The sequence below is a fragment of the Taudactylus pleione genome, unplaced genomic scaffold (assembly GCF_031769625.1).
Source record: "Taudactylus pleione unplaced genomic scaffold, aTauple2 ptg000201l, whole genome shotgun sequence".
Lineage (NCBI taxonomy): Eukaryota > Metazoa > Chordata > Amphibia > Anura > Myobatrachidae > Taudactylus > Taudactylus pleione.
In genome coordinates this window covers 37,370,628-37,383,478 of record NW_028284603.1, presented here as the reverse complement: position 1 = coordinate 37,383,478, position 12,851 = coordinate 37,370,628, and the positions used below count along the sequence as shown (strand labels likewise).

Below are 12,851 nucleotides of genomic sequence, written 5' to 3'. Positions count from 1 at the left end.
GATGATCCTGGTGGACCAATGCCAGGACTCCCCAACCGTCGGCTGAATGGTGTAAGAAAAAATGCCGGGCACCCATGAAAGGCTAATTGACAAATGCTTTTGTACTTTTACATGCTAGAAATGTAGTAGAACCCGTCTCCTCCAAACCACATATCCAGAACCTCTCGCAGTCCTGTCGTTTCCATCTCCAAAATATTTCCAAGAACAGACCCTATCTCACCCAGGATGCTACTAAAACCCTTATACACTCAATGGTCATCTCCAGATTGGACTACTGTAACCTCCTCATATCTGGCTTTCCCAAATCCAATCTCTCTCCTCTCCAGTCTGTCCTCAATGCTGCTGCTTAGCTCATCTTCCTCTCCAAACTCTACATCTGCCTCCCCTCTCCTACAAGCCCTCCACTGGCTCCCCTTCCCTTTCAGAACCCAATTCAAGGTTCTCACACTCGCTTACAAGCCCTCACCCAATCTTCTCCCATTTACATCTCTGATCTCATCTCTCTTCACTCTACTGTCCACCATTCCCATTCAACTAATGCACGCTTCATTTCATGCCAACTGATTACTTCCTCCCACACCTGCCTCCAAGGTTTTACCCGTGCTGCTCCCCACCTTTTTGGATCTTGATAATGTTCCTTTTACCGTTTTCTCGTTATTTGAAAGCAGGAATTAGTCTGTTTGCAACCTGCGGCTGCAATTTGAACACGGTTTGAAAGACTAGTAAATTGGCCACTGGTAATATTCACATTCTAAGATACAGCTTTATAGACTTGGGTTTTTTTCATGCATTCAAGATGAGTCTCTAAACTGGGAGCCATATATGCACACAAGCATTAATCTGTGTAAGACTGCACGGCATGACTTGTGCTGAAGTCTTGCAGCCTTTTTGATGTCTGCACCTTGTGGGTTGTCATGATTTTCTGTTTTGCTCCAAATCTCTAACACATTTAGCCCTGTGTACAAATATAAGTTGCCAGACCCAATTTTTAACTTGATTATATGTGAGTGTATACATTCACCTTTATCTTACAGCGTTTATAAACGCTATATCTTTTAAATACCATTATATCCAATGAAGTGGGTTATTGCATATTCATTACATTGTGTAAGTGTCCGCATGTGAGCTGCATAGCCTCAAGGGACACTGAAATGTAAAATGCATGATAAAACCTGTACATGTAGTTTGCTCTCAATGCTGGCTGTGCCAATAAACAGGTGCCTGCTAGTTGCAAAGATCTAGATTTGTAACATTCAATTCTCATTTAGATTGTTGAATACGGGCTTTAAATTGAACAAATCTGAGTTAAATACTTGCGTGTTTTACTAAATGCCAGCTTTTCACAGTTTAAGATTATTGCTGTTCTTACCCGCAGAATTTGAAACTGCAATACTAAGTGCAAGACCAGGTGTTTTGCACTTAATATTGATTATTTAAATTCTGCAGGCAATACGCTGAAAAACTGCTGCTTTGAAAAGTTGCAGGTGATACTCCTTTCACACTGAAAGTGAAAATCCCAGGTAATTCACTTTTACCCGGTACGGGTTGAGCTCCCATATCCAAAATGCTTGGGACCAGGGATTTTTTGGATAACGGAATATTCTGTATTGTAATATTTGCATATCATAATGAAATCTTGGGAATGGGACCCAAATATACATACACAATACACTTGTGTTATATACACCTTATACAGGTTGAGTCTCCCATATCCAAAATGCTTGGGACGGTATTTTGGATATCGGAATATTCCGTATTTTGGAATATTTGCATAATATAATGAAATATCTTGGGATTGGGACACAAATCTAAACACAGAATGCATTTAGTTTCTATATACATCTTATACACCCAGCCTGCAGGTAATTTTATACAATATTTTCAATAATTTTGTGGCTCAAACAAGTTTGTGAACATACATGAAATAAATTTATATTTCATATACACCTTATACACAAAGCCTGAAGGTAATTGTATATAATATGTTTAATAATATGTGCTTTAAACGAGGTTTAGGTACATTGAAGCATCAAAAATCAAAGTTTTCACTATCTTAGTCTTGCTAAAAAAAAATCCGTATTTTGGAATATTTGGATATGGGAGACTCAGTCTGCAGTTAATTTTAGACAATATTTTCAATAATTTTGTGGCTCAAGCAAAGTTTGTGTACAGAACTGAAATTCATTTGTTTCATATACACCTTATACACACAGCCTGAAGCATCAAAAATCAAAGGTTTCATTATCTCAGTCATGTCAAAATAATTCAGTTTTTCAAAATATTTGGATATGGGAGACTCAACCTGTAATTTTGCTTTGTGAACGGGTCTTTCTGGGACTAAATTCCCAGGTCTCCGACCCTGGATTTCTGCAGGGTCGTAGACCTGGGAATTAAGTCCCAGGTTGACCCTATCACACCGGGAAAAAACCTAGGCAGTTTAGTGAATTACCCGGGGTTTTCATTTTCCTCTGTGAAAGGGGTATCAGGCAAAAAACCTGGCACGCAAAATGCTGGGGAAAAAGCTGTGTGTGTGTTTTTGTTTTTTTCCATTTTCTGTCTGAAGGTTGTATTTAGAAATAAACCCTTATTAAACAGGTCTTCCAGTCTATGTATGTAAATAAACGAGACTGCAAAGGGAACAAGGCTTAACTCTTGCGCCGCTTTGCAAGCAGATGAATTATGGAGCACTTTTGCCTCTGTTCAACTTGTAACCATTTGAGAAAATAGTGTATAAATGTCTTTACCTGAGTTGGCTATTTAGTGCCAGAGTTTGGTGACCCCCTCCCCCCCCCCACTGCGTTATTTTTAATCTGGATTTGGAATATGGGATAATTAAGTTTCTTGTAAATTCATAATGACTGATTAATTTATTTAATACAGGAAGATGAAAAGTTTTTGTCTGAAGTTTTTGCACAGCTGACTGACGAAGCTACAGATGATGACAAAAGACGTGAATTGGTAAGAAAAGGACCCTGATTAAGTGTTCAACTGTCTAAATGCTTATTTTCTCACTTCTCCTTGATTTACTAAACAATGGTTACTGCAATGTCACCTATTTTTTATATGAATTTTTTTTGTTTTTTCTGTAGGTTAATTTTTTCAAAGAGTTCTGTGCATTTTCCCAGACATTACAGCCTCAAAATAGAGATGCTTTTTTCAAAACGTTGGCAAACCTAGGAATTCTTCCTGCCCTGGAAATTGTCATGGTAAGCACGAATAATGGCAGATGTTTCCTTATCTGAAATGGATATTTGGTGCCTTATTTAGAGTGAGGAGTAAATCCAGCTAGAAATTGCAATTTTTAAACCTTCCTGTGCAGTTTGGTGTCAAAAGAAAACCGAGTGATACCCAGCGCTAGACAGGCAGGAGGGTCAAGTATTAATGCAGCAGTAAAGAAAAGAGGCGATTGTCAACCTCACTTGAAAAGACAGAAGAATAAAATACTGCGCTCTAATACTTATGTTGGGACATTAGTAAACGCATAACATTAGCGAAAAAATATTTAATAATGAACAAGTAGTAAATCATACATTGAATAATAATATTATAGAAAATATAAAAAATTCAAGTAAATAGGCAGAATAAAGAATAATAAATAATAATAATAAAATGCATATATCTACTGTCATAAAAACCTAGCCAATTGTACAATAAGAATACATGTTCCCTTTAAAAGGGAATGAATATTAAAAACCAACAGTGAAAGAGTTGATCAGGCTCGCTATAGATTGTAATAAGTAGTAATAGAAGTCCCGTACAAAACAGCTATAACTGAGCTGATGTATCTAATAACTGTGGATAATTCCAGATAGTAGTTAAATTGTATCCATATAGCTACAAGTGTTACATTTGACTCAGTATTATTTCCCTTGAGATTCTATCTGAATACACATGCACGCGCCAGCTCTCCTTTGAATTGTTATTCCTGATACTGGAGAGTAGCCCGTCACCATAAAATTTAAACTGGTTTATCAATTGACCAGACTAAATAGCCGAACCTGCAATTTAGGCATCTCTTCAGCCTATCTGATGTATAGAGTCCCGTATATGTGCATTCCAGTGCATAAGATCTTGGTTAGTGCACAGTTGCTTTCAGCCCGTGTTATGAGCTGTACCTGTAATAGCCTGGACACTGTAAGGGGGATGGCTTGATAACACAAATCACCATCTGAGACAGTCAGCTCCCAGACCTTGACGCTTAAAATAGCGTGGATGATAGATTGAGAAATTCAGAAAAAAATGTAGTGAAGTAGTAAATTGTGCTTACCTGTCATCCTTAGATTTGGTTATATAGTGGTGGACAGGTTTGTGCTTCTATTTGTGCACATATTTAAATTACATTGACCATAAAGAATTTGATTTGGTGCTGGACCACCAACCTGAGGCACCCCTGCAAGTGTTCCGAGGCACCACAGGGTGCCGCAGCGCACAGTTTGGGAACCACTGGATTAACCTGATATTCCTAATTTGTATCTGTCTTGCCTTCACCTGTGTGACCAGCATATTTCTTGGTTTTTAATCTTCCCTTGTTCTTTCTAGGGTATGGATGATTTGCAAGTTAGAGCAGCTGCAACCGATATATTTTCGTATCTGGTAGAATTTAGTCCATCCATGGTCCGGGAATTTGTAATGCAAGAAGTTCAGCAGAGTGATGATGTAAGTAGTTCTGTTTCAGGTGATTGCATTTTGTTTTTCACTTGCTATGCAGATGTAGCTCTCCTATACCCAAGCTTACTTTACGAAGGGCTTTGTATAAACACTTGTGTTAACTGGATTAAGTTATGTTTTTGGTATAGCCAAAACACGCATTCTGTGTCCACTTGTAGGAAAAAGTATTTCAAAAAAAATATTCCCACTACAATTCAAAGTGCACATATTAAGTTATTTATATAGTGCACTCCTATTCTGCAGCTCTCAACAGATATTTACTAATTTAAATCCGTCCCTTCCCCAGTGAAGCGGACACACACACACGCTAGGGTTCATTTTTTGTTGTCAAATCCTTTTTGTTGTCAAAGCCAATTAACCAACCAGTATGTGTGGGTCTCCTCCCACAATACAAAGACATACAAACTCAACACAGATATGGCCTTTGTGGGAATTGAAACAAGACCTCAGTGCTGTGAGGCAGCAAGCTAACCATTGTGCCACTTGTAACTTACACGCAGACCTCTTCTGTGGTTTAGATGCCGGGGTACAATAAAGGTATATTCCCACCTCTAGGACGTTACACTGTTACTGAGGTTACATCTGTCACAGAAGACTAGTACAGGTTGAGTTTCCTATATCCAAAATGCTTGGGACCAGTGGTATTTTGGATATTGGAATATTCCGTATTTTGGAATATTTGCATACCATGCTGAAATATCTTGGGAATGGGACCCAAATCTAAACACAGAATGCATTTATGTTTTATATACACCTTATACACACAGCCTGCAGGTCATTTTATACAATATTTTCAAACAGTTTGTGTACATGCAAGAAATTAAATTGTTTCATATACAACTTATACAGAGCCTGAAGGTAATTTTATACAATCGTTTTAATAATTTTGTGCTTTAAACAAAGTTTTTGTACATTGAACCATCAAAAAACAAAGGTTTTACTATCTGTCATGCTAAAAGAAAACTTCCGGATTTGAGGGAGACTCAACCTGTATTTGCTCTATTAGAATCACTCTTAATATGTACTTTGGGATCCATTGATTTTACTGTCAAATATTAATGTTTTTATATTCTGTGTTGTAATCACTATTTTTTGTTTCCTACCATAGGACATTCTTTTAATTAATGTTGTAATTGAGCAAATGATTTGTGATACTGACCCAGAGCTTGGAGGAGCAGTTCAGTTAATGGGACTCCTGCGGACTCTGATAGACCCAGAGAACATGTTAGCGACAGCTAATGTAAGAACATGCAAATGGGTAAAAGCATCTTTACTTTTTTTGCAATTTAATTAAAAATACATTTGTAATGGTTTATATATGTGGTGTTTATTCTTCAGCTGTGTCCCTGCCAATAGTGCTAAAACAAAGCAGGAAAGTTAGCAAAGCAGAGAGGCCGTGTATCTCTTTCTGCTAGTACATTATATTTCCCTGCTTGGTGTACACTGATAAATAACATACTTATTCTTTCTTTACAGAAAACAGAGAAAAGTGAGTTCTTGAATTTCTTCTACAACCATTGTATGCAAGTCCTTACTGCACCCCTCCTGGCGAACACCTCTGAAGATAAACCAGATAAGGGTAGGCTGCCAGCACTTCTGCGTGTGGCTGTTTGCATTTTGTATGCTGTTTCATACAGAGCGCCAAAATGCCTTGCTAAATGAATGGAATGTGGGCCTGCCATGCCATTTTCTGTAGCGATATAACTCATAGCCTAAATATATATTAATTTGGTAACCTGCAAATTAGGTTTCTGCAGCAGAGTTGTACAAAGTTTGGTGTAGGCCAGGGGTATTCAAGATGCAGACCTCTGGCTGCTGTGGAACTACACATCCTGACATGCTCTGCCACAGTTTTGATATTAAGGCATACTAAATAAGTGACAGGGCATTCTGAGGTATGTAGTTCCATCACTATAAATGATGAGTACTTGGAGGTGTAAATGATGGGGCGGCGAGTACGTGGAGGTGTAAATGATGGGGCGGCGAGTACGTGGAGGTGTAAATGATGGGGCGGCGAGTACCTGGAGGTGTAAATGATGGGGCGGCGAGTACCTGGAGGTGTAAATGATGGGGCGGCGAGTACCTGGAGGTGTAAATGATGGGGCGGCGAGTACCTGGAGGTGTAAATGATGGGGCGGCGAGTACCTGGAGGTGTAAATGATGGGGCGGCGAGTACCTGGAGGTGTAAATGATGGGGCGGCGAGTACCTGGAGGTGTAAATGATGGGGCGGCGAGTACTTAGACATGTTGATTGGTGAGGGGGTCTTGGAACTTGCAGATGAGAGGTATAAAAATACTGAAAACACTTTAGACATTTTTTTTTTTTTTTTAGCCGAAACTAAAGACTTTAATTTTCAGAAAAATGCTATCATTTTTCCACCATTAATAAAAAGTACAAAGAAAGCCAATTTTGAGACCGTTTAAGAACCTCAAGTACTTTCTTAATGGCCACTAACTGCCTTCTACAGTATATGGTCCTGCTATCTTTTTTGGGGTCCAGGATGTTTTCCCCACTTGTACGTACATATACTTCTGCCAGGCCTCTTGTTGTAGAAAAGTTGCACGATGTCACAGCGCGTCCGGCAATTGCCATTTTTCAAATGGAATTTCACATTTCACGGGTGCCCGAATTGCCGCAATGTGATTTTCGTCTAATTGAATTGACTCTAAACATTGAATGTGAATTTACATTAATGTATTTTATTAGTTGCAAAGATTATAAATAAACATGTAGTTTGTGTTTGTATTTCCCTCAGATGCTGCCATTGGGTCTCCCAAGGGGAGCACTATTTGCCCAGGTAAGTGTATTGTGCTAAATGTCTAATGTAAGTTCTGTCTTGTCTAATTGTTGCTCTTAAAATTACTTTCCAGGATAGATGGAATATGACTGTAGTAATTGTCTATGTGGTCATTACGCCATATTGTGACTGTAAGAAAGGGCTATATGATAACACATTACAGTATACTTAGGACCATGCGGATACAAATCACATTGTAAACTTTGGCCCTCATTCAGAGCCGTACGCTCTGAGCAGAGCTCACGCTCTGAATGAGGGCCGTCTTCCATAATTATGGAGCGTCCTCCTGGACGCTCGTATAGCTGTGGGTCACAACCCACAGCCTATACGAGCGTGCAGGTTGATGGCCGCGATGGTCTTGACCATCGCGACCATCGCCACTGCGAGCCGGAGCCTGCGGTTGAGTTTTTCAACCGCAAGGCCCGGAGTGATTTTGGCTCTATCAGAGCCAAAATCACTCCCACTGATATCACTAGTGATGTCAGTGGGCCGGTTTCTGACGGTAGGCGTTCCCTTGGGAACGCCCCCGTCAGGGAGGCACACCCACCAAAGGGGGCGTGCTGTCAATCAACATCGACAGCACGCCCCCTTTGATCAGACACAACGAGCGAAGGAAAGTCCTTCGCTCGTCGCGTCTGGCGCATGCGCACGACGGAGCTCCCGCCGTCGTGCGCATGCGCAGTGCACAACATCGACCCACTTGCGAGCGGACAGCCGCTTGCGAGTGGGTCTGAATCAGGCCCTTTGTTTGCTGTGTGCAAATTGTATGAGCAGTTTTTTATTTAGCCAGATATTTTGCTCTTGTGTGCAGACTTAAATCTATAAAAATATACAATTCTAGATTGAATGACCTTTAAACCTTATGTTACCTAATAGAAGAAATTAGATGGGGATATAGAAGAATTAGATGGGGGTAAGGGAGAGGAGAAGCTTAATTTGTACCTGGTCTGTACAGCCATGGCTAAAAGTTTTGAGAATGACACAAGTATTGGTTTTCACAAGGTTTGCTGCTTGAGTGTTTTTGGACCTTTTTTGTCAGATGTTACTATGGTATATTGAAGTAAACTTACAAGCATTTCATAAGTGTCAAAGGCTTTTATTGATAATTACATTAAGTTTATGCAGAGATTCAATATTTGCCGTGTTGACCCTTCTTTTTCAAGACCTCTGCAATTCGCCCAGGCATGCTGTCAATCAACTTCTGGGCCACATACTGACTGATGGCCGCCCATTCTTGCTTAATCCATGCTTAGTTTGTCAGAATTTGCGGGTTTTTGTTTGTCCACCTGCCTCTTGGATTGACCACAAGTTCTCAATGGGTTTAAGGTCTGGTGAGTTTACTGGCCATGGACCCAAGCCACTTGGTTATCACTTTTGCCTTATGACAAGGTGCTCCATCATGCTGGAAAAGACATTGTTGTCACCAAACTGTTCTTGGATGGTTGGGAGAAGTTGCTCTTGGAGGATGTTTTGGTACCATTCTTTATTCATGGCTGTGTTCTTAGGCAAAATTGTGAGTGAGCCCACTCCCTTGGCTGAGAAGCAACCCGACACAAGAATGCTCTTTGGATGCTTTACTGTTGGCATGACACAGGACTGATGGTAGCGCTCACCTTTCCTTCTCCGGACAAGTGTTTTTTCAGATGCCCCAAACAATCTGAAAGGGGATTCATCAGAGAAAATAACTTTACCCCAGCAGGGCCGGCGCTAGGCTGTGCTGCGCCCAGCGCCGTCCTGTGTTGCCGCCCCTTCCCTCCTCCGCTCCCTCCCCCTGAGCTTAAATATCAACTATAGCGGTGGGAGGGAGGGAGGGAGGTGGGCGTTTCCTGCGCCCTCCGGAAACAGTAGCGCTCCGGGCGACGGACCGGCTTGCCCGTGCCTGGAGCCGCTACTGTACCCCAGTCCTCAGAAGTCCAATCCCTGTACCTTTTGCAGAATATCAGTCTGCCCCTGATGTTTTTTCCTATAGAGAAGTGGTTTCTTTGCTGCCCTTCTTGACAACAGGCCATCCTCCAAAAGTCTTTGCCTCACTGTGCGTGAAGATGCATTCACACCTGCCTGTTGCCATTCCTGAGCAAGTTCTGCACTGGTGGTGCCCCGATCCCACAGCTGAATCAACTTTAGGAGACTGTTCTGGCGCTTGCTGGACGTTCTTGGGCGCCCTGAAGCCTTCTTCACAACTATTGAATCTCTCTCCTTGAAGTTCTTGATGATCTGATAAATGGCTGATTTATGTGCAATCTTACTAGCAGCAATATCCTTGCCTGTGAAGCCCTTTTTGTTCAAAGCAATGATGACAACCATGGTTACCTGCAAGGAAATATGTGTAAACAGAGGAAGAACACTGATTTCAAGCTCCACCCTCCTTTTAAAGCTTCTAGTCTGTTCTAACCCAGGGATGGGGAACCCCAGGCCTGGGGGCTATATAAGGCCCCTGGAAACATTTGGTCTGGGCCCTCTGAACTTTTTTCTGTTAGCCTCATCTGGCTAGCAGGGTGCCTAGAATGGCATCCTGCAGCCAGAATGTATGCAGCAGTGCCGCCTGGAGCGTCCTTAGGACGCTTCAGACTGTCACACCGCTGCCCTTACAGCTCCCCGGAGCATCCTCAGGATGCTCCGGGCATTGCTGTAATCAGACGATTGGTGCCCGCCCCCATCTGACATCACACAGAGGGGGCGTGGTCTGCACTGGGCCTGTAAATAATGTTATACATATCAAAATAGCCCTTGGCAGAAAAAAGGTTTCCCACCCCTGTTCTAACCCAATCAGCACACAATGCACTATGCACGCTGACATCCACCACAGTCTCAAAATACTGTAAATACAATTGGTTTTAACCATTGACAATATATGAAGTAGCCATTTACCATGTACACAAGGGTAATGTGCAGTGCAGGTAAAGTTTGTGTCTCAATGCTCATTTAGAAACGCGTGGTAAACTGGATCTGACCTGATAATAGCCCAAAAGTTGCATAGTTTTTAAAAGCTCAATACCACAATGACAATAACCATCAGTGATCGCGACAAGCAGAAAAATTTGTGGGTCCCAGCGACCCCTCGCTTTATGAAATTGGGATACTACTCCACTGTTTCTGGGTCCCATCACATATTATGATGGGGTGAAAGCAGGCAGCAGCTGGGACAGTGCTGGGGGGCAGGTAGCAGTTGGGGTAGAACTGGGGGGGAAAGGCAAGGAGAAGATGGGGTAGAGGGGAGTAAGGCCAGGCGGTGCTGGGGGGTAGGGAGGGGGTAAGTGACAGTAAGGTGACAGTGCTGGGAAGCAAGGATGGATAACAGCTGACACAGTCCTGAGGTGCAAGGAGGGGGCTAGGGGCAGACAGTACTGAGGGTAGAGAGGAGGCAAGTGTAGCTAGCAGCTGAGGCAGTATTATGGGCAAGGTGGAGGTTAGGGGCAGGCAGTGCTGGGGGTAGGAAGGGGCGAGGATAGATGGCAATTTGGGCAGTGATGGGGGCAAGGAAGAAGTTAGGGCTGGGTAGGGAGGGTGAAAGTGTGGATAGCTGTGGCAGTATAGGGGCAAGGAGAAGGTTAGGGGCTGAAGGGTAAGGAGGGTGACAGGGTAGACAGCAGCTGGGGCAGTGCTGGTGGCGAGGGGCAGGCAGTGCTGGGGGTAGGGAGGGGGTAAGGGTAGACAGCTACTGGGCAAGGAGGATATTAGGGGCAGGCATATTTACAGTGCATCACACACGGGAGTACCCCATAAATATAGTGGCCCATACACAGCAGTGCATTTAGAGCGTGTAACACAGAGGAGTGGCCTCAATTTTTAACAATATTATAATGGGAGGACATTGTAATGAAATAATGAAATAGTCCCTCACCAGCTGTGTACAGCTCCCTGGAGGACACACTCTACCTCCCCAGTCAGCAGTACTGCAATCGCGTGGTCCTACTCTTTCCTGCTGGTAGATCTGTAGCTCCCTGGTGGTCACTCTGCTCCCTGCTGCCAGCTGTACTGCAGCTCCCAACAGCGCAGTTATTTTCTTCCCCACTGCAGTCAGTTTCTCCGGCAGCGTGGTCACTCTCCTCCCCACTGCTGACAGTGCCGCAGGGAGAAGGACCGGATCAAGCAGAGAAGGGAGAAGCCTCACAGTAATTGAATGGAAGGGCGAGAATTCCTGTCCGCTACAGACATGCAAAATCCCGCCCACTCCTGTAACTACCAATAGTTACAGCTTCAACTCCAAATGGATTACAGATTGGGGTCCTGCCCGGGAAGGGAATTCTCCTCTGCCGCCCAGCCTGCCCCTCTCAGTCACTTAATTGGCAGCAAGGGATTGGCTGTAGTGGAGCGCGTCCCCGGGGACCCACCCATTTTCAAATAGTGAGTCCCCAGTCCTCAGAAGTGGGTAAAATATGCCCTATAGCTCGTATTTGCGATCACTGAACCATATTAATATTATTCCATGGTTTCATATGTTCTTTTATGTTGATCAAGAACATCGACATGGGACCACAAGTTTGGGATTGTTAAATTAGTTTAAAAGTGTTTAGCGGTCGAATTCATGCACAGTATTATACTTGTGTTTCAAAAAAAATAAAAAATTAGAAGTGTTGGATAAATAGATGTTCTTGACCTAATACAATCATACAAAAGGAAAAAAGACTATTACTGACTGGTATATGGAAGAATTATTAGCCGGTTAAGTGGTTAACTTTTACAATCTGGTGCATGCGCTGCAGACTGTCGTTCGCACAGCAATCTGGGACTCAAAGTTGCCAGTGATGCTGGCGGTGTCAGACTGATATATCACTATTGTGGGGGGGGGCAGACAGGAGTAGGAGATCAGTGCACCACTTGTGTAGAAGGGATCCCATTTACATAATCTGGGGACAAGGCAGGATGGCACAGTCGCATGGGGAAGCCCATCTTGCTGCAATCATAGCCTATTTGACTGCTCCAGGTAAGCGGTTAAAGTAGATAGGTAAAGATTAATTATATGAATAAGCTTCTGCTCTGTCTTCCCAATAAGAGTTCTGCAGTGTGTTTTGTGCAAAATATCACAATTTGCATTAGAGGCTGAGCAACTATCTGGGAATGCCCACCTCCTGCTGGGTTGGATATTTTACATTTCCCTTTTAGAAGATGAGCTTACAAGTCTCACAATGTTTTGTTTTTTTTTGTTTCCCCTGTGGGGTTGACATATTCAAGGACTGACAAATCTTTGTATTATAAATGGAAATAGTAGTACAGGTTGTCTCCCATATCCAAATATTCCGAAATACAGAATTATTTTAGCATGACTGAGATAGACACCTTTGCTTTCTGATCGTTCAATGTACACAAACTTTGTTTAAGGCACCAAATTGTTAAAAATATTATATAAAATTACCTTCAGGCTGTGTGTATAAGGTGTATATGAAA

General features: G+C 42.5%; 1 protein-coding gene across 4 annotated transcripts in view; it reads left to right on the top strand.

Moving 5' to 3' along the window:
* The window catches only part of PPP4R3B (protein phosphatase 4 regulatory subunit 3B), a 51,305-nt gene that overhangs the window by 29,677 nt on the left and 8,777 nt on the right, over positions 1-12,851 (top strand). For 2 of the 4 annotated variants that reach the window (XM_088477331.1, XM_088477330.1), the window contains exons 5-10: positions 2,881-2,958; positions 3,090-3,206; positions 4,540-4,656; positions 5,777-5,908; positions 6,145-6,247; positions 7,425-7,466. In XM_088477331.1, the coding sequence (XP_088333457.1) occupies positions 2,881-2,958; positions 3,090-3,206; positions 4,540-4,656; positions 5,777-5,908; positions 6,145-6,247; positions 7,425-7,466 (589 nt within the window). Of the gene's footprint in view, positions 1-2,880; positions 2,959-3,089; positions 3,207-4,539; positions 4,657-5,776; positions 5,927-6,144; positions 6,248-7,424; positions 7,467-12,851 lie in introns of all 4 variants that reach the window. The other 2 variants (XM_088477329.1, XM_088477328.1) reach the window with 1 other exon arrangement.